At 31.9% G+C, this 24,787-nt stretch overlaps 1 protein-coding gene across 2 annotated transcripts in view; it reads right to left on the reverse strand.

Moving 5' to 3' along the window:
• LOC145681179 (uncharacterized) overlaps nucleotides 1-24,787 on the reverse strand; it is a gene marked incomplete at its 5' end in the record, with an annotated part of 393,968 nt that overhangs the window by 38,397 nt on the left and 330,784 nt on the right. For both annotated transcript variants that reach the window (XM_081752658.1, XM_081752657.1), the window contains 5 exon segments: nucleotides 5,485-5,734; nucleotides 8,580-8,706; nucleotides 12,941-13,011; nucleotides 19,644-19,751; nucleotides 22,205-22,275. In XM_081752658.1, coding sequence (XP_081608784.1) covers nucleotides 5,485-5,734; nucleotides 8,580-8,706; nucleotides 12,941-13,011; nucleotides 19,644-19,751; nucleotides 22,205-22,275 — 627 coding nt within the window.

The raw sequence follows: 24,787 nt of genomic DNA on the forward strand, positions 1-24,787 counted from the left end.
CCACCCTCCTTGTGCAGTGCATATTAAAACGCAAGTGTTATATAAATTATCCCCTACTCTCATTCGTTGCCGCTAGCGCAAATTATAAATAAATTTTTTAAAAATTCATTCCTATAAATCAAAAAAGCCATCTAATCAAAGTAAATAATTTTAAAAAATAAAAATTAAAAATAAAGTAATTGTTTTTAAGCACTCAGGTTGGTAAATATATAATTTGCTTGTAGTTTACTTATTGTATATTATTTGTTTAATCATAATACATAATACTCGCAATTTTAATCTCACGTTTAATTCTTAGCCGTAATCGCTCGTAGCTTTACAGTGTATTATAAAAATTTATAAATTATTAGTTTTAATTTGTTTTATTCATTAATCTTTACAGCAAACACTCTTCTCTTCCCCAATACCTTTTCAGCGGCAGGTAAAAACGGGAACTGCTTATATAGTTTATAATGACCTTTTGTGGGTGCTAAAAGCCACAAAGCCAAAGTTTAAAGGAAATGGATTTTAAAAAAATGTCGTCTGTTAGCAATCCAAAATAAATCGTCCTATTCCCGATAAACCCACAAAGGTCGGTCATATTTTCTTGCACTTGTGGATATGAAAAAAAAGAGAGAGGGAGAAAGTCAATACTCTAAAAAGTAAAAAACACAAGCACACACACATACACACACAAAGATAATTTGACATCAGCTTTTTCCTTTCTTCACGACAACAAGCATCATTCGATGTAACGTCATGTCGATATAACAAGGGGTAAGACTGGAAAAACTGTCAAGGTCGCGTATGTTCTTTTTCCTGTTCCAGACACACGAATTCGAAGTGAGTTGTCTGCTGTTCAAGAACGGGCAGGTAACATACAAGACCATAAACTGAAAACAATAACTGTTTCCAATAGTACACGTATTCTAATACTGAATAAATACGTCGATTAAAGGATACTATCAATAAGTTATTTCCTTATTATACTGTTTCGGTTGTTAATAACATCAAAATTATACACTTCCAATAATGTTTTGTAAAAAAAAAAAAAAAAAAAAAAAAAAGGATGGGATGAGATTCGATGTGGTGTCAAAATAATAAAATAACTACGAGTCCACCACTCTATCCATCTACCCACAGAGGCTACGCAGTGTTTGTCCTTTTTTCTTAAGAAATAATCTTCATAACCATGGTGCGTATCGTTTCGAACCTTAACATAAATGTTTTTCTGTTTAATTCTATATATTCGTACGACATCTTAGTTACAGAAGCTAATTCATATTTGGCAGGCAATCTACACACTAGGTTTTAACCAATAAATGCAACATTTTACTCCACTATCCAGTTCTTTGATCCAACTCCTCGACTCCCCTACTGAATTCCCTCCGCAATCGTGCTGTGCTACTGAAAAAATCCCTAGAAATCATCGTTGCCAGTATACACAAAACCGAGCATAATTTTGTTTTTTGTTTATATTTTTATTATGTTATTATATTTTTTGGAAATATCTCCTTAGATGGATTGCTCTCTATTATCTCCACATACTAATAACTCAATTTTACCCATAAACGTAAGGAAAAAGGAATAAATGCGAAAAATCGTGAGTTACAGTGTACGCGCAATTTTTTTTTTTTTGCGCATGGGAGTACCTATCGTAGTAGATAAGTGAAACGTAGTATCGACATTTCGACAAGTGTTGTTGGTATTATCAAAATGATAAAAAAAATAAGTTCCTTACTTTGTAGCATACATTTCAAAGCTGGATCAAAGATTTCCACATTTTATTTTGTAAAAATTAACTTTCGGGTCAAGAAAGATCATTGCGGCTGCATTTAGAAGTTTCAAAATACCACTATTATATTTGATACATGTGATTTCACTTTTTCTTCTTTTTCAAAATTCATGTGCTAACAAGCCAAGTTAAAGGCCCAGTACGAATTAACGATCTCACATTCTATATATAGGTTACGAGTAACTCTATCCATCACAAATCTGGAACTCACTAAAAGAATAATTAATACTTCTAACCAGAGTACATACACTTATTTATTAAACTAAAATACAATGTAACAGTTTCGATAACTTAACGTTATCTTCATCCGACACTAACTCTAATGAGGATCTGATGAAGATAAAACTGTTACACTCTATTTTAACTGTTTAATACATAACTGTATACACTCTGATCAGAAGTGTTAATTATTCATATAAGTTACGAATCTCTGAAACAAAAATTCTGGCTAAGTTATAAAAGGATTACTAATTTATAATTCTAACTTTATGACTTGATTTTCTGTGGCTATTGAATTTAAAATCGATCCCCAAACTATAAAATTATGGGTAACCGTTCTCGTAGTCCCTCTCTCCCCAAAGAAAAGCAATCAAATTTGATTTTCAATTATTTTGTTATTGTTTGGTTATCGGACTAACACAATGAAAATTATTAAACACCAATAGAACATAAAAAAAATAAAATGAAAATTTGGATGGTAAGTGTTGATAACTCTTGTCTCGTGTATATGATTCAGAAAAGCAATTTCAAATTTCTATATATATGATTTTTTCCACACAAGTCTTTATTTGTAATCTAACTAACTAACTGTGTGGCCTATGGAACCCGAAGCCTCAATGCCGCATTCACAAAATCTCTCCATTGACTTCTGTTCTTAGCCCGCTGTATCCAGTTTCTACTTTGTATTCCTATTTCTACGAAGTCCATTTTCATATTGTCCTCCCATTTGCGCCTAGGTCTTCCTAATGGTAGTTTTCCGATTGGATTTTTAGTTAAAACTTTGAAAGCGTTACTACTTTCTTCCATTCTGGCTACATGACCTGCCCACCTGAGCCTTCTAAACTTGATGATCGTAACAATGTTTGGTAAACAGTATAAAGTATGCATTGCTCGTTATGAAGTTTCCGCCATTCCTCATTCCCGTTCCTCTTGGGTCCGAATTCGTCTCAGAATTCTATTCTCAAATACTTCCAATCTCCGTTCTTCCCTTAAAGTAAGTGACCATCTTTCGCAACCATACAGCACGACAGGGATGATTATCGTTCTCTATATTTTAAGGTTCAAATTTCTTGACAGAATTCGCGACGACAAAACATTTTGGACTGAATAATAACACAAATTCCCTGCTTTATAGTCACAACGTAAAATAAACATTGTAATCGCTGCTGCTAATAGTGCATGTAAATTGTACTGAAGTATGATACCTCGTAATAATTAAGACACCGCTTTGTTAAATTATAGGCTGATTAATTTAATAACTTAAACACTTGTGTTGTCATCAAAATGAATATATATCTAAAAGAAAAAAAAATATTGTATCATATTGTTAATTAAAAGAAAATGTTGAAGATACGAACTATATACGTTTATCATTATAAAGTCACCGCATTAGTGTATAAGGAACAGTCTTGAGCCAATCAAAACATAGACTAGTGTCACGTGAAATAAGTACCGAACTACAACACAGCACATGACTAATAGCTCACACCCACATTTACTTACATCATCTAAAGAAATTATTTTTTCAGACGAAACTGAAGTGGGAAATTACTGTATAATTCCCTTTTCATAATAATAAAAGAAAATGCGTCGTCATACTGCTAAATGAAAATAAAACGAAATGAACGTCTCCTTTCTTGATTTATGTTTATAAGTATTGATATACAGGGTGTATACGAAATAATTGTCAAGTTTAATAACCAACTCAAATCTCATGCTAAATTCAAATGAAGTCTACTATTTTATTTGATGTAATATCTTGACATAAAATGGGATAGTTTCTTTATTTCTTACATTCCATTCACATTTATAATTACTTAAAGAACGTACGAAACACTTATACAGGATGGTTCAAAACAACACCGACAATGTTTGGAAGGTGATTCCTGACACCAAGATAAAATAAAAAGTATAGACCAACCTGGATGCACAAATGCTTCTTTTCGGAGTTGTAGGCTGCAAAACTCTGGGACCTATCGTAGTCGGGTCAAGACTTCATTTAGAAGCTAGTATGTGTCCTATCCAAATATCCATGTTTCAGAATCTTGCGGTACTTCCGCAACAATTTTTATAGAGGCAGTTGGTGAGTATTTCAAATTATATGCCTGTAGACAAACTCTCTATAAAAAAATTGTTGCGTGAGTACCTACGGATTCTGAAATATGGATTTTTGGAAAGAGCACATATTACTTCCAAAGTGAAGTCTTGACCTGGCTACGGCAGGTTCCATAGTTTTGGAGCTATCGATCTTTGAACTTCATTTTTTCATGTTTTGGCAGCCTACAACTACGAAAAAAAAAAAAAAAAAAAAAAAAAAAAAAAAAAAAAACCACTTGTACATCCAGGTTGGTCTATACTTTTTGTCTTATCCTGGTGTCAGGAATCACCTCCAAACGTTGGTTTTGTTTTGAAACACCCTGTATAAATTAAACTTACTCATTGCCATCTTTCTAATAGTTTGAATTTCAGTTTGTGCATATTTAGGAATATTTTCTTTATTCAACAGAATAAAGCTTGAACTTTATCTTGCAGTGGTAATATTTACATCTTTAGAGATGCACATAACACCTTGTGAAAAAAGTGTACCCAGAAAAAATTTGTTAAATGGAAGATTCTTTGATCATTAAATCATTTTTTAAAAGAAATAATTACTTAGTAATGTAACTAGTTTAGTTTATACCTGTATTATCAAACTTTATCTATTATAGGTTCTTTGATCATTAAATCATTTTTTAAAAGAAATAATTACTTAGTAATGTAACTAGTTTAGTTTATACCTGTATTATCAAACTTTATCTATTATAGGTTCACCTATTTATTTCTTCATACTGACAAATAATTATGTTTTTAAGTGTTCTTGAAAGTGTTTGTATTTCAATAAAATGAAATGCAGTTGTTCGAACAGTTTAAGATATAAAATAAGGTTACATGCATGACTTAAAACGTAATTGTTCGTGATTATATAAAAATAAATAGGTACACCTATTTTTTTTTTAAATGTCTTGATAATATAAACAAGCTAGTTACATTTCTATGTGATTAATTCGTTTTTAAAAAAAGCTAATAAGTTTAGTGTTTCATTTAACAAATTCTTTCTGACTATATTTATTCCACAAGATATATGCATCTATTAAAAATGTAAAATATTATCAATATAAGATAAAGTTCAAACCTTGATCTTCTTTCTTTCAAATCTTTCAGTTTACGCCTCGCGGTTATGTCCTTAAGACAAATGAATGATGATGGACGAATTGGGGGAATGAGAAAGTGGGAGTACCTGAGAAAACCCACGGACACAATGTCCACCACAAACTTACTTGGATGGAGATCGAACCAGGAACCTCATGCACCAGAGGTAAACGCTCTATCACTGATCCACCGTGCCGCCCCAAAAATATTGTTCTGTTTAATAAGGGAAACCTTTTCCGAAATATTCAGTTACTGAAATTCAAACCAGTAGACTATCAGCAACATAGAGATGAGCCACTTACATTGTTTCTTCTTAGCTAGTTGCTCCTCTCGTTGTCTTCTTCTCATCTCTGCTTGCTCCTCTTGCTGTTTCCTTCGTTCGTTCTCAAAGATGGCCTGTTTGAACTTTATACAAAAGCCATGGAACACACGGAAACACTCCTCGAGTTTAAATGTTGCAGGATCTTCGCAGAAGAAATCAGCCAATTCTTTCCTTACATTCTCCAGGACTTCCATATCTTCTTGAAGGGCTGTTACTTCCTGCTCTGCGATCTAGAATTATATGCAATACAATTGAAGCAGTGTTTATTTACTTATTAATTAGTTTAAAAGGCGATAAGCTTGCAATTATTGTATTGGAACTACGATTTAGAAGAAAAAATTAAAAATAAGTGTGAAGTTATGCGTGAACCTAGACACAATATGTAAACGGGTCGAATTGAGATTTTTTTTAAGTCTGTTAAATACAATTTCTTACCCAATGGTATTCTAACTAGTTCTTTTCGTTTTTATAAAGCTATCTAAAACTATCGCTGCTTTCTATCCTGCTACTTCTAACTTTCCTTCATTGGTTCTTTCTTCCATTCACGTACATTTCTTCATTCTCCTACCTGTTAGATGGTTATTACAAAGTTGAGATATCATAGTTATTTTGAAATATTGATAGAAAGCATTTTGAGGTGGGTGAACAAGTCATATTGTAAGGGAGATACACTGATATTAATTATGAGATGGGTGAACAAGTCTTATATTTTAAAGGAGATAGAGTGATATTAACTATGAGATGGGTGAACAAGTATTATATTTTAAGGAAGATACACTGTTGTTAACTATGAGGTGGGTGAACGAGTCTTATCCTGTAAGAAAAATTCACTGTTTTTAACTAAAAGATGGGTGAACAAGTCTTATATTTTAAGGAAGATACACTGTTGTTAACTATGAGGAGGGTGAATAAGTCTTATATTGTAAGGAAGATACACTGTTGTTAACTATGAGATGGGTGAACAAGTCTTATACTGTAAGGAAAATGCACTGTTGTTAACTGAGTCTTACATTGTGGGTGAATAAGTCTTACATTATGGCTGAATAAGTCTTACATTGTGAGAAAGAAACACCCTTTAACTGGAAGATACATTGTTGTTAACTATGAGATGGGTGAACAAGTCTTATATTGTAAGGAAAATGCACTGTTGTTAACTATGAGGTGGATGAACAAGTCTTACATTGTAAGGAAGATACACTGTTGTTAACTGTGAGGTGGGTGAACAAGTCTTATATTGTAAGGAAGATACAATGTTGTTAACTATGAGGTGGGTGAACAAGTCTTATATCTTAAAGAAGATACACTGTTGTTAACTATGTAATAATGTATAATGTGTCCTGGGAATCCTAAAAGTATTTTTATATTCCTAGTATAAATTCGGTTAATCCTATTGCCCTCGATATCTAGACAGTAATGAAGAGCTTCGCCTTCACAAATATCTTCTACATTTTATTTATTTATTTATTTTTACGCAAAATCATAAATAACTTTCTGAAACGTTAGTGATCATTATATTGTAATATCTCCCATGATTGTGTTTACAAACAACAGACACGTGCTTTAGATAACAAACATTAATCACGTGCGTCTTACTAAGGATTACTATAACTGTCAACAACAGAGGCAACAGTAACACCACTGGTCATGTGATAACAAGGAACAACAGCGTCACCGGCTCACCTGGACCACCTATATAACCGAGAGGATTTTGGCAACAAGCACCAGTCTGCGACTGGTCATCTCCTTCCTTTAGCTTGCTTCGGAGCTCTAGGAGATATCTAACTCAAAGCCTCTAGTTTGCTCGAAACTCTAGGTTTTCTCTCTGACCACTCAGCTTGCTCAGAGCTTTGTTAAAACTCCTAACCTCATCCACCTAGCTTGCTTCGGAGTTCTATAACTCTTACCCCCTCCCCCTGTTGGGGAGCTTCTTTGGAACTCCGTAAAAATCCTGCTCTAAGCCGCTCGAACTTTGAGTCTCCTGTCTTTACCTAGTATTAAAAAATTTACATTAAAGTAATATTTGTAATGTACTGTTTATAAAAAGTTTTGCAATAAAAGTTAATAGTAAACAAAATTCAAACTGTAATTTATTGTACCTATCCTCTAGCCAAACCTGCGCAAGCAAAGTTTTACAATTTACACTAACTCAACGTACCGGTACCAATACGATGGTATTCTTTACACGTATTTCATTCAATTAAAAATTATTCATCCACAGTACATTTTAAGTGAGAGTTAGTTATTTTAACAAAATATGCCAGATCTACGTGTTAAAATATATTGTTGTTCTTTAGTTATTGATCATTGATTTGTTGATGATTTTAAATATAAATGATCAATGTAGATGAGAATGAGATAATAATTTATACATAACATAATTATCTGAAGTTACTGGTAGAGAATAGGACGGACATATTTTTTTAAAAAGTACCTATCAAAAAAGTTTTTTTTTAAAAAAAAAAAAAGAAAGCGAAATATGGAAAAAGAGTTTTCGAAAAATGGAAAATGAAAAAAAAACATCGAAAAAGTAAAACTGATTTTTTAAAAAAAAAATTCGAGAAAACGCAAAAGAAAAATAGGAAAATGAGATTTCTGAAAGAAAAAAGAAAAGGATTTTTCGTAAAAGGTCATCCCTATTTGCGAAATGTAATCAATCTACATTGTGAGAGAGTTGTGACTTAATATGGAGAACGTAGTTTCAATTAGTAGTAAATATGTGGGAGTCTAATTCAGTTGGATTGTGTCTTAAGCTTAATGTTAGGTGTTAAGCATATTTGTTACGTGAAACAATTAAGGACAGTAAGTCTGGCCACGTTTACTAATGAGCATCGGAGTTTTAATTAGTATCTGACAATCAAAAATTAAGGACCCTAACACACACACACACGGTTTACGTTGCTTTTGCAAAATGTTCATAGCACAAAACAAAAGAAAGATAAATGTTTAGTAATTTGTGCAGTAGAAAAATTTTAATTTTCAAGTTATTCTAATCTTAATGTTAATTCTATTTTTTTTCCATTTAACAAAACTATCCATAACTCTTTAATAATGTCAAAGAAACAGACGGTGCTTTACCTGTAAAAATTCTCTCATCTGCAATTTAATTTCTTGTTCTGTGGACGGCATTTCGATTTGTTTGGTAACTTTTTTGATGCGGGTATCCAGCGTGTTTATCTCGTTTTGTAATTGTTCGATTGTAGTCCTGCAAAAAAGAAAATACTCATCATTTTGAATAATATATTATTCTTAGTAGTAATAATTAACCAAAACATTATTACAATTCAAATCTAGAGCATCCTTCTAATTTACTAACTGGTTTTCACTAGTTTTGCTATCTTAAATGACTTAAACTAAAAATACAAATTGCTTAGCAAAAGCAACGTTTATTTAAAAAAAAAAAAAAATAATAAATGTGTAACAGTTTCGCCAACTAACTGAACATATTGGCTTCATCAGACACTGTAACCTATAAGTGTGATGAAGCCAATATGTGCAGTTAGTTGCCGAAACTGTTACAAATTTATTATTTTAAATAAACGTTGCTTTGTTCAATGAATTGTATTTTTGTTTAAGTTATTTAAGATAGCAAAGCTAGTATGAAACTGTTACACATTTATTATTTTAAATAAACGTTGCTTTGTTCAGTAAATTGTATTTCTAGTTTAAGTTATTTAAGATAGCAAAGCTAGTATGAAACTGTTACACATTTATTATTTTAAATAAACGTTGCTTTGTTCAGCGAATTGTATTTCTAGTTTATGTTATTTAAGATAGCAAAGCTAGTATGAAACTGTTACACTTTTATTATTTTAAATAAACGTTACTTTGTTCAGTGAATTGTATTTCTAGTTTAAGTTATTTAAAATAGCAAAGCTAGTATGAAACTGTTACACTTCTATTATTTTAAATAAACGTTGCTTTGTTCAGTAAATTGTATTTCTAGTTTAAGTTATTTAAGATATCAAAGCTAGTACGAAACTGTTACAAATTTATTATTTTAAATAAACGTTGCTTTGTTCAGTGAATTGTATTTCTAGTTTAAGTTATTTAAGATAGCAAAGCTAGTATGAAACTGTTCCCGCATAAGTCAAACTAGAAATACAATTCACTGAACAAAGCAACGTTTATTTAAAATAATAAATGTGTAACAGTTTCACCACCTAACTGAACATATTGGCTTCATCAGACACTGTAACCTATAAGTGTGATGAAGCCAATATGTTCAGTTAGTTGGCGAAACTGTTGCACATTTATTATTTTTTAAATAAATGTTGCTTTACTTAACGATTTTTCTAATTTACGTATTAGATCTGATTTCTGCCTGCTAATACAGTATTAGTAATTTATTTCCTTCTTAACAATACATTTTACTGGAATAGGAATTATCCTAGAGTAAGTTAGTTAATATTAGAATGTAATAAGTTATAATACGATAGTGTCTAATGAGCTAATTAATTACAATTAAGACTAGAAATTTAATCAATTATGATTTATAGAAGAACATAGGTTGGAAAGAATTTCATTTACATTAGACTGAAAGTTTATTCAACTTTTATCTTTTCCCAAACAATACTTTCGACAAATACAAGAAATTTGTTAAAATAAAGTTTTACAATATTGTATTTATAAATATAACATTTATTTTATATAACTCTATATTTACGAGCACAATTTATTCTTTGACATCAGTTTGTATATTTTTCTGAACGGTTTTCCTTTTAGCCAGTAACGAACTAAACGGCTCTGAAGTTATGTTCTTTGGGAACTTAATTTCTAAAAAGTTAAACTGTGATAAATATGTTTTGTGAGATTTGAAACAGGTATACTAACATTTTTTCTCATTATTATGTGAATCTGTTATTATGTGGTTTGTTTGCAACGCCATTTTCAATATCAGCCTTTCGTTGAAATATCAAAAACACATAGAAATTTGAACCGCTGTATATGTTTTTTCTTTATTTTTATTTCTCAACAAAAATGATCGCAGGTTTCTCGACTCTATTACATTGAGTCGAGATTAAACCTATTATTTAAAAAAAAATATGTAAATATTTAAGATTTTTAGGTTTATATTTCGTACATGTATATATGTTGAATAGTATCAGGATAAAGACATACCGAAGATATCTCGCGACCGAGGTCGAGGTTTAAGCCTCGATAATGACACAAACACATGGGTTCAAATGGATAAGCCCATGCCGGAGATGTACGCTACATCGCGACCTGGATGGTGAATGACTGGTCTCGATGATAAACAACCAAGTTTGTTTTTACATCGATGTTCAGGGGAATCGCTGTAACTCGTGTTCTCATTGGTTCTCCCCGAATCGCTGCACGGAAGAAAATCTTCATTTGTACAGAATTTCGTCTGCAGAGGATAGTATCTATGCTTAAGAAATTTTGCTGCACTTTAAATTTGATTATGAAAGACATATTAGTAGAACTAATAAGGTATGTTCCAGCAATATGGGATAAGAGGCACAAACAACACAATACGTACATTTTAAATTACATTTTAAATAGGGAATGGAAGAAAATAGCAACTCAAATAGGAATGTCAGATAAGTTATTCATATTTATTTGAGAATTACACTGTAGCTTATTATTATATAAGGCAGTGGTGGTTACAGGGAGAACGCTTTCGGGCTGAAGTCCCCAAATTCCGGAATTCTGAAGGATAAAGAAGCTAGTGTTAATCATATCTATGCTTAAAAACTTCACGCTCCCTCCCCATTCCGAGATTAATAAAAAAAAATCTAAATTCGTTACTGATATAAGGTAAAGAAATACCTGTAAAGACAGGCACGTATCCATGGTTCATTTTTACGTATCTCAAATGTCCTTTAATTCAAATATTCCAGTAGAAATATTTTTGTCTTCCTATATAAACTCACACACCCACAAGAAACCAGATATAACCTACACTTTGTAAATTGTCTGTAATACAACTTTTACAGTATGTATGAAGTTTCTCAATATTCATCCCTGTTTTATCGTTGAATTTAAATTGTCCTTTTCAATCTCCCATCGACACTTTTAAGTAGATATATCGAATAACCTTTTCTTTCTCCGATTTGCAGAAGAATAATTGATTTCTACTTTCCTCATTTCTTTTCAAAGAACATCGGAATGAATGCGGAATTTCATTTTCCAGATGTTGGTTGTCATTTGTGGACAGTACGCTGATTTGTACTGTATATATATATACAGAAATCTAATAGTAATATTGAAAAGATAGTAAAGGATACATTTCTTTTATTGTACACCGTGTTTCAAAACAAATGACCTGATTTTGGACAGTAATAATTACGGAACATGAAACATGCCAGCAAGAAAATGAGTGTTATTTGAATGCGCGTGGCCTAGAGTTTCAGAAACCTGCCGTTAGATGTCAGTCAATGCGTCTTCTCAGTTTGCAATAAGTCAGAAATAAGATGGCATCCGCTCAGCAGGAGGCGTTTTGTGTGCTGCAGATTGCAAAGACTGAGTCAGTGTTTTCGGTCCAGCGTGTTTTTCGTCGGCGTTTGGCATTGATCCGCCTGCACCCAAAAATATTTGTCGTTGGTATCGCCAATTTGAAGAGACAGTATGCTTGTGCAAAGATGAGAGTCCAGGTCGGCTTCGCACTTCCAATGAAATGGTAGAAACGGTGGAAATGGTACACCATTTATAATAGCATAGCTAAAACTTGAAAATTTTCTGAGTATTTTGCAATTTATCCCATTTTTGTAGTATGTTTTTATCAATTTATATGAACTTTTAGAATCAGGTCATTCTTTTTGAAATACCCTGTATGTAAATAAGAAATAAGTGTTTGTGTTGATATTTGGATAGGAAACAATCGGACAAGAACTAGCCTATTAGAGATGCTTTCATAAATTATAAGAGATATATCAACGCTTTAGATGTTGGTAACTCCAAGCAACATTGCAAAATGCCTTTTATTTATCTCAAAGCTATCGGATGCACCCTGTGTAACTATTATATTACGTTTTAAGATGTATTTACACTTACGATTTCTTTTTACTTAACTACAAGTTTTTACTTGCAGTTATCCCTACTCATCTATGTACTTTTCTTAATATACCAAAGATCAGTTCCTCCAGAACTTTAAACGCAGTATTAAAGACTCTGCACAAACAGGTAACACGTGCTACTGTTTCTTATAAGGATAATATAAATTATGCTATACATAATAGTATTATGTTATTTATATGACTCGTTACAATAATATAAATAATTTATGTCATTGAAATATAATACGTATTAACAGAAAACCTATTCAGAACCGGAAATAATACATGGTAACGTGGGATAAGTACAAATTTTGCTATATTTGGCTAAAAATAATAAATAAAGTTTTAAAAAGCATAATAATTTCACTAACATTTCTACTTTAAAGAATAAATTACAAAATTAATATTCTAGTAACTTACTTTGTGGCATCTTCTAAAACCGTCATTTCTTCGGGGAACTTCAGAAGCTCTCTGTTCTTCTTTTCAGCTTGCTGTGAAAAAAGTAATTTAAATAATAAATAAATAAATAAATAAGTTAAATTAGAAAAAGTTGGACTGTCGTTGTCTTATGCTGCAATGGTGTCTCATAAATTCAGTTTGGGCTTCAACTCTTTCTTTTAGAGGTCTTAAGAGTCAGCAATTCTTTGGGAAGAACTATAGCAGAAAAGAAGAAATGCTTAATATCGGATTCAACTATCTGTATTGACAAAAATAAAACAAATAATATTTTTGAAACACTTTTTTCAGTGTTAAATTACGGACATTTGCATTCAATGTATCTTAATAGTTGACAATATAGTTAATTTATTCAACAAATTGTTTTCTTCTAACGTAGGAACCCCTTTGAATAAATTCTTACGGGAGTTTTAACAAAATTTCCTTCAAAACTAATAGAAAATAATGTGTCTCATGGTGATTGATTAGTTACGCGTTCAAGTGACATGCAGTGTCACCAGATTGGGCTACAAGTAGCGGATTGGGCAACTTTTTACGAGCCCACGCTACCAAAATATCAAATTGGACGACATGCTACTTTTTGGGATAATTTTAATTATCTTCGGGCTATAACTCTTAAGAATATTTTTATTTTCATGTATGAAATCACAAAAAAATATTAGTTTTATATAATATAATAAAAGTTTTGTTTCAATAGCAAGACTATCCATGGCTTTGGATTGATTATTTTAACAAAAGAAACACTGACCAAAACTTCAAACCCACTATATTTTAAACTATAATATGTAACGCTTTCGGATATCTAACATATCCTTCCTCAGACACTATATAACATAAATGAAAATACCTCATTTTTATTTATGTTATATTTTGTTTCATTTATGTTATGTTTCATTATGTAAATGTTATGTTTCATTTATGTTATACAGTACCTGAGGAAGGATATGTTAGATATCCGAAAGCGTTACATATTATAGTTTAAAATATGGTGGGTTTGAAGCTTTGGTCCGTGTTTCTTGTGTTAAAGTTTTGTTTGTTAAATATTCTATTCTCAATGATTAATGGTTTTACATGTTCGTTAGTGGTTGAATCTTTGTTTTGTTTTATTGCCTTTTAATCTTCAAATCTGGCAATACTAGACTTCTGTTGAATTTGCGCTGTTGCAATATTGGTGATCGTGTTACTGTATCAGTTAATGCATAGGCCTAATTGTTAATCGAAGCTGTGTGAACGTGAACATGTAAATGTAATGTGACTAAATGGAATAAACATAATAAAAAATTTCCAAAATTTGTCGTTCGGAGATAAAGAATTTAGCAAATAAATTGAAGAAGTGAGGAACAAAAGTGAAAAAGTGTGCTGTAGACTTTGTAAAGTGTATCTTAGAGCAGGGCCGTGCCGTGGAAAATCAGCACCCGGGGCGAGAGTATACGACGGCGCCCCATACATGTATTCCAAACAATTTTCGTATCTTTTTTCCTTTTTTCTCCCGAATTTTTCGCCCCCTCTTACTTCGGCGCCCGGGGCCGTCGCCCCGCTCGTTCACCCACGGCACGGCCCTGTCTCAGAACCCATTAAACTGACTTAAGCAAAGATGTACTTTCTGGAAACTGAGAAAGGTCACTCCTTTTACACTATCGCCGTCTGTTCAGTTCACTACACATTGTCGTTCAACTGTAGTGCATGTAGTACGGAGTTTGCCCTAACATACCACTACTAACAATTCCGGTTGCTGCCTGGCAAAAGTTGACAATCCAGGCATCTGACATATTTCTAACTCCATGTGTTTCCATTAAACGGATAAGGAAAATAAATAAAAGTGTAAAGTTGTAAAAATAATTCATTTTTATATTTGGGCTACAAATAGTTTAAATCCGCTACTTTTAATGTTCAAATCTGACAACGCTGGTGGCATGCATGTTGAATATATTTTTCTAATTTAAAACTGGATTTCTTTCCGTTATAGAACAACGTGCTAAAAACTAACGTACGTTCTGTATATGCATGTAGGAAAGAAACGAAAGCAATAATTACAACCTTTAACATGTATATATTGAATATGGCTCTACAAGCCTGCTGATAGATGCTATATGATACATAATTCAAATAAGAAATCTTACAATATATCTCGAATTTTAGTGATTTATTCATACGTTTACACTTTTCTTTGACACTTTCTTCAGTGACGTCTAGAGCTTGTTAAACTGGGTGCATTCACTAGTTGGTATTTAAAATAGGTGTCATACTTTTCCTAACTAGCCCGTTTCCTTATGTATTGGAAAGGGATCAACAGCTGTCTGGAATTTCGTTAGTATTTTACTTACTGGAAGGATAAAGACCTAAGACTAGTGACAACATTATTAATTGTCCAAAACAGTTTTTTCAATAAATAAACAAATATGAAAATTAGTACTATAGTTTTTAAAGAGTTAACACTATTTTCTCAGGAGAGTTCCACAGAAAGAGAGAGTATGCGTCCAGCTTAGCGATTAATAAATATCACCGAAGAAAGTGTCAGAGAACACTGAAACCGTATGAGTGCATCACAAAGAATCGAAATACAAAATAAAATTGTTCTTATACATTTATTAGGTTAGCTTACAATTTTTCTGATAACACGAACTGAAGTAAATTGAACTGTTTGTCTATTTTCACTCTATACACACTTACTACATATGCAGTATCTTTCTACAGAGAACTGGCATTTGTTTTATAACGGCAGAGAGTTTTATAACGGCACTTTCTAGAAATTACTATTTCTTTATTGTTATCAGTAGAAAATGATTGAAACAAATCTTAAAAATTTACTGTTATCAGTGGAAAATAGTTGAATAACATGTTAAAAATTTACTTTTTGTTTTATTGTCATCAATGGAAAATGGTTGACTCTCATGTTTTAAAAAAAATGCTGTTTGTTTTATTACTATTATCAGTGGAAAATGATTGAATCTCATGTTGTAAAAATTTACTGTTTGTTTTATTGTCATCAATGGAAAATGGTTGAATCCCATATTTAAAAAGAATACTGTTTGTTTTATTATTATAACGGCATGGTTGAATCCCATGTTAAAAATTTACTATCTTTTGTTACAACTTTCCTAAAGGTACTGCTAATTCTTAAGGCTTCTTTAAACAACCATAGAGAGTACACTACAATGTTACCAAGCAATGTACAATTATTTTAGAATCGTCAATAGAATAGCATCTCTGATTATTGGGGACCTTCGTCTACTAGCAAAAGGTAAAGAGGACAATCACAACGTTCATGAAAGGTATGTTAATTTTAACAATTGTGAACACAAAGAATCAACTAGTTAAAGAATTAATGCGTTCTTTTCTTTAATTCTTTAACTTGTTTATTCTTGAATTTATGTTCGTTACTATTAAATTGAACACCATCTTAAGTAAGAGAAAGTTTCAATGAACAAAGTCAGTTAGTGTTAACTAGTATATGCCAGAACTTTTTATCTTAAAGAGTTTTTAAAGTTACTGGACTTTTAGTTAAACAATTATTAAGTGACGTATATTAGTAACACAGACAATAAATTTTTCAACTTGAATAGTCTCTAATTATTTTTCCGCTGTTCTTCTGTGTCCTTCTTACCAATAAATTCCCTCTTTTACTATTTTATTTTTGACATCTTCATCTACATTAGTTTCGAAAGTATCAATTAATCCATTAACACTCCAATTCTAGCTTTAGTACATACTCTAAGTTACACAGGGGGGGGGACACGGTGGCTTAGTGGTACAGCGTTCACCTTTGGTGCGTGGGGTTCCTGGTTCGATTCCATCTCGCGCCAAGTGGGTTTTGTGGTGGACAAACATTGTGTTCGTGGGTTTTCTCAGGGTTTTCCCCTTTCCACCCACTTTATTCATTCCACCATTGATTTATTTCTCACCATCACCATCTCCTTTAGCCTAGCCGGGATAGCCGTGGGACGTAAAACTGACAAATTACATTTCATTTCTAAGTTACACATATAATTATCACTTTTAATACTGTTACAATTCTGTGTAAGGCTCCTCTATCATATTTTTTCTCATCACAAATTCTATTTTTTTTTTCTTCTCATCACAAATTCTTTTATTTTGCATCATAAATGCCATATTACTGATCAAGCGCATCAAACAGTTATCACAGTTATATAATAACAATATCCATGGCTTTGGATTGGATATTGTTTATATAATATCAATATAGTGTCTGATGAAGGATATGGTAGATATCCGAAACTGTTAAGAAGTATGTGGTTTGAGCCCATAATTTCGATTAGATGGGATGCGTTCTTGTACGGTTAGCAAATCTATTCCTACGTCATTATATTTGGCTTCCTTGACTAACATTATGCAAATGTTAATTTAAGAAGTTTCCCAATTAGGGTTAAGTTTAGAGTTGCCCCTTCGTTTTATTTATTTATTTTTAAATAAAAGTTAGGAAAATTTACAGGAGAAATGAGGTGAAAAATAATGATTTGTAGTTCTTATGTAAGCTTTAGGTGTATAAGTTTGGCATTAAAGTCATGTTTAATAAGAGAAAAGATATGTAGAAACGGGTCAATTTGCAAAACGCGGAAGGTTTCGATGATTCAGCAGCATGGTAGTTTATAGGATGGCGAATCGGTACGTTGAATGTGATATCTCCGCATTGAGTTCTACAGAATTTTATAAGAATAATGAAGAGAATCGATTAAATTTTTATGAGAACCACAGATTACTGAATTTAAGTGATAACTGAAGCTTCTATGAGAACCGGTTCCAGTCACTGTTCTAGTCTAACTAAAGTCTTACCGGGTAACCTAACGTAACCTAGCTTAACAATTTTTAATGTTTTAAATGCCTTTTTATAGGTTTGAAACTGAAGGGGTACCTCTAAACTTAAGACCCCATTTACCTCAAGATCCTGAGCCAACATCAAAAATTCTACGTCCCTGGCCAGAAATTGAGACTAAAACAACCCATTCAGTTAAGATTGAGAAAATTACATTAAGATTGAAACTATGCATACAATAAAGAATGTAATAAAATCTTACATGATAATGTGCTTTCTGATACAAAAAATAAAGTATACTCAAATAAAGTAACGGATTAACAAATCCAAACATTTTTACTTTAGTATGCCAACTTACCTTTTACCTCCTCTAGGTACAAGTAAGACAAAAATGAATCAAATTAGTGATATTAGAATTAGAATTCTAATTCTAAAAACAACAATAATAAGCGTAAACTGAAAATCAGTAACACCTGTCTATAGTACACTTTAGGGAAATATTTTATTTTTATTTAGACTTTTTAATTTACCACATCATCTAGTATTATTATACATATTATACTACATTGTTAAAATTAAAGGGAGGAGATATTTCTCAATTATACATGTAATGAAGGAAAAAATACACGGTTACTGCTTACCGAGTATATACTTTTAACCAGTGGGAATTGTAGAGGTAGTGACACGGTGATACAAGGACTATTAACAGAAAATAAGTCTATCTTTTAACATGGAGTTGAATTGCAACTCGCAATACTTGCAAATGGTTTCAGAGTATTGTTCACTTCTTCCTCAGTGCGAATGACGAAAATTTCGCTCCTCAACAAATGACATGGTGAAAAAAAAAAAAAAAAAAATCCCGAACGTCTAACCTGACAACCACTAGAAGGAAAACCAATCTTCAAAATTGTTTTTATGTTTTCACTCCTTGAATTTCGTGATAAAAGTCGATAGATATATCCTTCTATGCATTTAAATACAAAAGACATTCACTCACGGTTCCAAATGCATGGCAAGAAAAATTAATCATATTAAACTAATACGTAGAAAATTGTATTTTCTATATGGTTCTTATTTGTAATCAGTTGTATATCGAAAAATACAATTGTAATTGTTAAATAGTTGTGAAAACTTGAAACTAGATTAATTTTTGTTGCCAGCTTGCCACGCACCTGCACCTTCGTATAAGTGTCGTTTGTATTGTTGCACACAGTAGGATGTACCTATTGGCTATTATCAAAAAATATGAGGAAAGAGGATAACGTAGAAACAATTTTGGATATTGCTTGTTCCTTCTAATAGTTGTCAGAAGTGGAAGATTTTGTCATTTGTTTAATAGTGAAACTTTTACCACTGATTATGCAATACTCTGAACCATCTGCAAGTATTGAGAACTGCTGGATGATTTACGTTGCAACTATAAGAGACTGACATACTAAAAATAATACAAAATTTACCATTTTTCTTTTGCTTGTTTTTCATAAGTGAAACGAGGTAATGAAATGCAACTTACCATAATTATAGACAATGTTATTCTACAGCAGAATTTTCAGTGTTGTTGTCCATAGAAATTTCAGTGTCGCCAGAATAATATTTCTCCCAAAATCTAAATTCCGGCAGCGACTAGAGGAAAGAACTCAACTGCGTTTGATTACCTGCATTCTGCATCACAATTGCTAAGTTTAAATTTACATTTAAACACATAAGTTTCCCCAGCATTCAATTTTTTCATCATCTTACAAGCAAAGTGTCCAAGTTTATTTCCTTATGCAAAGGAAAATAGATTTTTTCGATTTTCGATTTTTTTTTAAAAGGTAAGATTATATTAGGTTAGTTTAATTTAGTTCACTACTCGCACTTGTTTGTCTGAAGCATGAAATCTTAATGTACACTTACCATGGCAACGTAGTGTATGAGATTCATCCCGGGTTTGTTCGCCCTGATATCAGTTAGTTTTTGTAATGAGCTAAGTTTGACTCCAGCTGCATTTCCTGCATAACCTCCCTGTTTAAAGAAATTAGATACAGTTGTTCATTAATACAATGCAATATTTTCTATTTCCACATGTAGTTGTGTATGTTCCACAAGCAAACGAAGTTCCGTCAAGAAATACACACATACGTTGTTTTACAGATTTTATCAAAAGTAATGTTTAAAAAGCACTATTACTATCTCTTTATTCAAAATTTTGTTCAGAACTCACAATTATACCGATACATAAACAAAACTAGATACAATTAATTTGTTTAGCCTGAAAAGCTGTTGCCACATTTTCATAAATCTATAGAGAATAGCAAGCATGATGCCATACACATGACAACTTAGCCTATTTAATAAGCTGAAGAAATCTTAAACTTCATTTTGGCAATTAATAATAATTTATTAAATTTATATTTCTACCTCTCACATTGCTTAGAAAATTTGGAAAATGATTTATATGTGCCTATCTAATCGACAGTTAAAAGAAATTACTGCAACACCTATCATTTTTACTGTTAAAAAAAAAAAAAAAACTTATTTGTTATTAGAAGTGATGGTTCGCTTATTTGATGCGCATGGATAAGTTGTAGCCTTCAATTGTACTGTAAAAGTATGTCTAATCTATACAGTGATATATTACCAAAACTGTAAGACAGATTAATAATAATAAATGTTTGTTTCGGTCAGATTTTATTTTTATTTAAGATATTCATGTATACAAATTATCTTGTCATTAATCTAGCTATCTTCTAAATTATAAAATTGAAAGTACTATGTTTGTTACTCTTTATCTCTTGAACCACCCGAGCGATCTCGCTCAAATTTTCAACATTGATGAGGTTCGACCCTAGGATTGTTTTTATATCACTTTGATAGTGCAACTCAGAAAAGAGGGAGGGAGGGATATATTTAAAAATGATCGAAAATGACCCATAGTTTTCTGGGTGGCTGAGATGAACAATGACACTTCCGATGCCGTTTAAATCCAAATTCAGCTTCCATTAGTACTCCTAAGCGGGGGATGGTGACGTGTAAAAATAATTGAAAATGATCGATATTGGTGTCGAATTCATAGTTTTTCGGGTTCGTAAGTTGATTGCTGACAGTTTTGGTGTCCTTTATGTCCAAAATAAAATTATTCTTCCCGTGCGAAGAACGGTCATTCTGCTAGTAATATGTAATTTCTTTTGATACCACAACCATCATGTATGAAGAAATAAAAAGGGTAACAAAATTACTTGATTATATAACATAATCTTAATTAACAAAATCTATCTTCTTCTTTTCACAGAGAACAGCGGTGGCTCAGTGGCAGAGTGGTCACTTCTGGCACGTAGGGTCTCTGGTTCGATCCCATCTACCGCCAAGTAAGCTTTGTGTTTGATAAACACAATGTATGTGGGTTTTCCCGAGATTCTCTCAGTTTCGTCATTCCATTATTATCATGATCTCAACACCACAGTCTCCTTTTGCTCCGGTGAATAATCATGAGTCATGAAACTTAAAAACAAAATCGTTTTCTCTTCGATTGCTGAACAATTTATAAAAGACTTATTGCCAAAATTGTTTTGATTTAACTGAATAATTTATAAAGCATTTACTGCCAAAATTGTTTTCATTTAACTGAATAATTTATAAAGCACTTACTGCCAAAAATTTTTGATTTAACTGAATAATTTATGAAGCATTTACTGCCAAAATTGTTTTGATTTAACTGAATAATTTATAAAGCATTTACTGCCAAAATTGTTTTCATTTAACTGAATAATTTATAAAGCACTTACTGCCAAAATTTTTTGATTTAACTGAATAATTTATAAAGCATTTACTGCCAAAATTGTTTTGATTTAACTGAATAATTTATAAAGCACTTACTGCCAAAATTGTTTTGATTTAACTGAATAATTTATAAAGCATTTACTGCCAAAATTGTTTTGATTTAACTGAATAATTTATAAAGCACTTACTGCCAAAATTGTTTTGATTTAACTGAACACATTATAAAGCGCTTACTGTTTTTATTATTATTATTATTTAACTGAACAATTTATAAAGCGCTTGTCAAGATTATTTTGATTTAAGTAAATTTCATGTTGGATACAAAGGACGAAACGTTATCAATGCAGTAGTTACATCTGTTTCAAATGAAAATTTGAATGCAGTTCATCAACCTTTCCTTTTTCTCCTTTATATCATTATTCTTGAGCGCAAAGGGTGGATTTCAAATGAATAACAGAATGTAATGTAAAATGAGATAGTTTTACAAGCGTTAGTAGTCCTGCTTACTCCATTAAGAGGTGCGAAACAAGCCAAAATGTATCTGGTAGAGTGTCTCCATGACACTGGAAAGTAAAATAGGAGACAGTAGAGAGGGATACTACGAGAATGACCCTAAAACCCTAATTCTAAACAACTCCAGTATTTCATTTGCTTGCTGCTCTAGTAATACATACAAAGTTTCGAGTATTGCTACTTACCGAATTCAGGAAGTTCCCTGCTACCAAAACCATGTACAGAACTTCTTGCAGTCTCCTGTTCTTTTTCAATTCTGAAAAATTAGAAGTAAAGTACACATGAATACAGCATATAATAATAATAATAATAATAATAATAATAATAATAATAATAATAATAATAATAATAATAATAATAATAATAATAATAATAGAACTAGTACGTCGGTAGTTTCCGTAGGGAGATCCCTATTAAAAGCCCTGTGATTCCTAACATAAGTACGATTTCGGCTTTGAAACAAAATGCTTAAGTATAAACCTCATAACTAAGACGGAATGAATCAAACGAATATTCAGGGATACAATAAAGTTGTATTGGATGATACAAGGTTTTAGAAAATTGAAATATATTACTTTCTTCTGAATGTCTTATAGGTTCTTCCTCATGATCTTATCACAATAACTAAGTTAGCGTATTAGTGAATGTAGTTGCCATGTTGGCGGATTAAGTTTGTTGTCTTTCATATGTTGTGGCAGCTATTGTATTGTATTGTATTTACTTCTCTTGTATGAACTTACAAGTATGAGGAATGTCCTCAAGTAAGTGTAACATGCGTCATATGTACAAAAAATAGACATGAGTAAAATAAAGTAATATTACCTTGTCATGATATTTACGTACTCCTCAACCGTATAACAAGAATTTTTGTAATAGAAATAATTTTAACTTTTGTCTGAACCTTTTCATATTTTCTTCATACTTTATATCAATAGGAAACATGTACAATTTAACACCACCGTAACTTACACTTTTTTGATACATTGCTGAGCGGTGATTACACAAATGAAAATCATTCTTATTTCTCGTATTATGATTATGTACATCCTTATTTGTTACCAATGCCGATGAGTGTTCTTTCAAATACAAAAAGAGACGATACAAATATAAACTATCAAGTGGAAATATGTTGATCTCCTTAAACAAATGTCTACAAGAAAAATTCGGCTTCTTATCACAAAATATTCTTATGGCTTTCTTCTGAATTTTGAAAACATTAAATCTCTGATTTGAATTTCTCCAGAACATGATACCATATTGCAAGATAGAGTTAAAACATAGATGATACAAGGTTTTGTATTGTATATTTGGTCCTTATAAATATTGGAGATTTACCTTTACTAATCCTTAGGACGCAAACGCATCCCCTCAAGTCAATTGCAGTATCGGCCGCAAGTTGTTTATTATTACTATTATTACTTTATATTGTGAATAAAGAATTCATTCATATCCTAGGTACAAACATGTTTCTCTTTCTACGACCGTTCAGTGGTTTGAAGACGGGATGGATGTAGTAAGTACCACACTGGGCTATTAAGGGCATCGAGAATGAGGCAATTATAAACATCGAGGAGGTGGTTATATGTGGAGAGTTATTGCAGAAAGAGGCAACATTACAATGTTGTTGCCTTGAAACACATTTTCAGAAGTGTTTGTCACTGAGGCGGAAGAAGCACAGTGAACGTCTCATAATGTTGCAACAGGGCAACATGTGGTCCCCCAAATTTCAATTCGTTACTCCGAGTAGTATAATGCTAACAATTTTTTATTTGCAAATAACTAAGCAAACAACATGAATAGCGAGAAAAGTAAAGAGCTGTGATCGAATCCTTCTAACTATAAAGTTGGCAAGCCTCAGAGATTCCAAGCAGGGTGTAGATGACATCTGGAGACCTACATTATTATTATTATTATATAAGTTAAACGTCCTATGAATATGTACAAGGCTAAGGAATACGGTAATAATGAGATGGATGGTAAATAGTGGAAATAAGAAAGTGGGAGGAAATGGGAGAACAACGAGAAAACCCACGCATACGGTGATTGTCAACCACAAAGCCCACTTTGCGGAAACTGAGATCGAAGCAGGGACTCACGCACTAAAGTGAGCATTCTACCACTTAGCTCTCGCGGTTCCCATGTTAGAACATAGATGAGGAAGTACCGGGAAAGGAAAACTTCGTTTAGGAATAAACTTGTAACAAAAGTGACGAATAGAAACCGAGAAAAAAATAGGTGTGTTGACTAGAGAGAACTGTTCTGATCATACAGGAGTTGTGGTGATTAGTTATGGACACAATGCTATGGGAATATTAATTCATGATTGAAAGAAACTATTCGATGGAAAACAAAGTATATTCTACTGGACAGTGTTGTTTCTCGCCACGATAATGCCCGTCTCTACACGACGGAACATTACAGACCATTGATAAATTGAGGTGATCAGTAATATTTCAACCTCCTTAGAGTTTTAATTTAGCCCTATTTGACTTACATTTGTTTGTCTCTTTCATGAACAACTTTCTTGAACACAATTTCCAGGACGTGGAAGACATTAAAATTGTTGTGAATGAAAAGGTTAAAAAAAAAAAAAAAAAAAAAAAGTCCGAAACTTTTCCAAAGTTCATTTCAGTCTTGAGCCAGAAATGTATCAAAAGCAAAGGACAATACCTTGAATAGCCTTAATAGTTAACAAATATGTACCTTCTTTCACACCAAAGTTTCGAAAAAAATAATAGAATTTCGTTTATTTCTATTATTATTAGTTT

This window comes from Thermobia domestica, chromosome 3, assembly GCF_964235325.1.
Source record: "Thermobia domestica chromosome 3, izTheDome1.hap1.1, whole genome shotgun sequence".
Lineage (NCBI taxonomy): Eukaryota > Metazoa > Arthropoda > Insecta > Zygentoma > Lepismatidae > Thermobia > Thermobia domestica.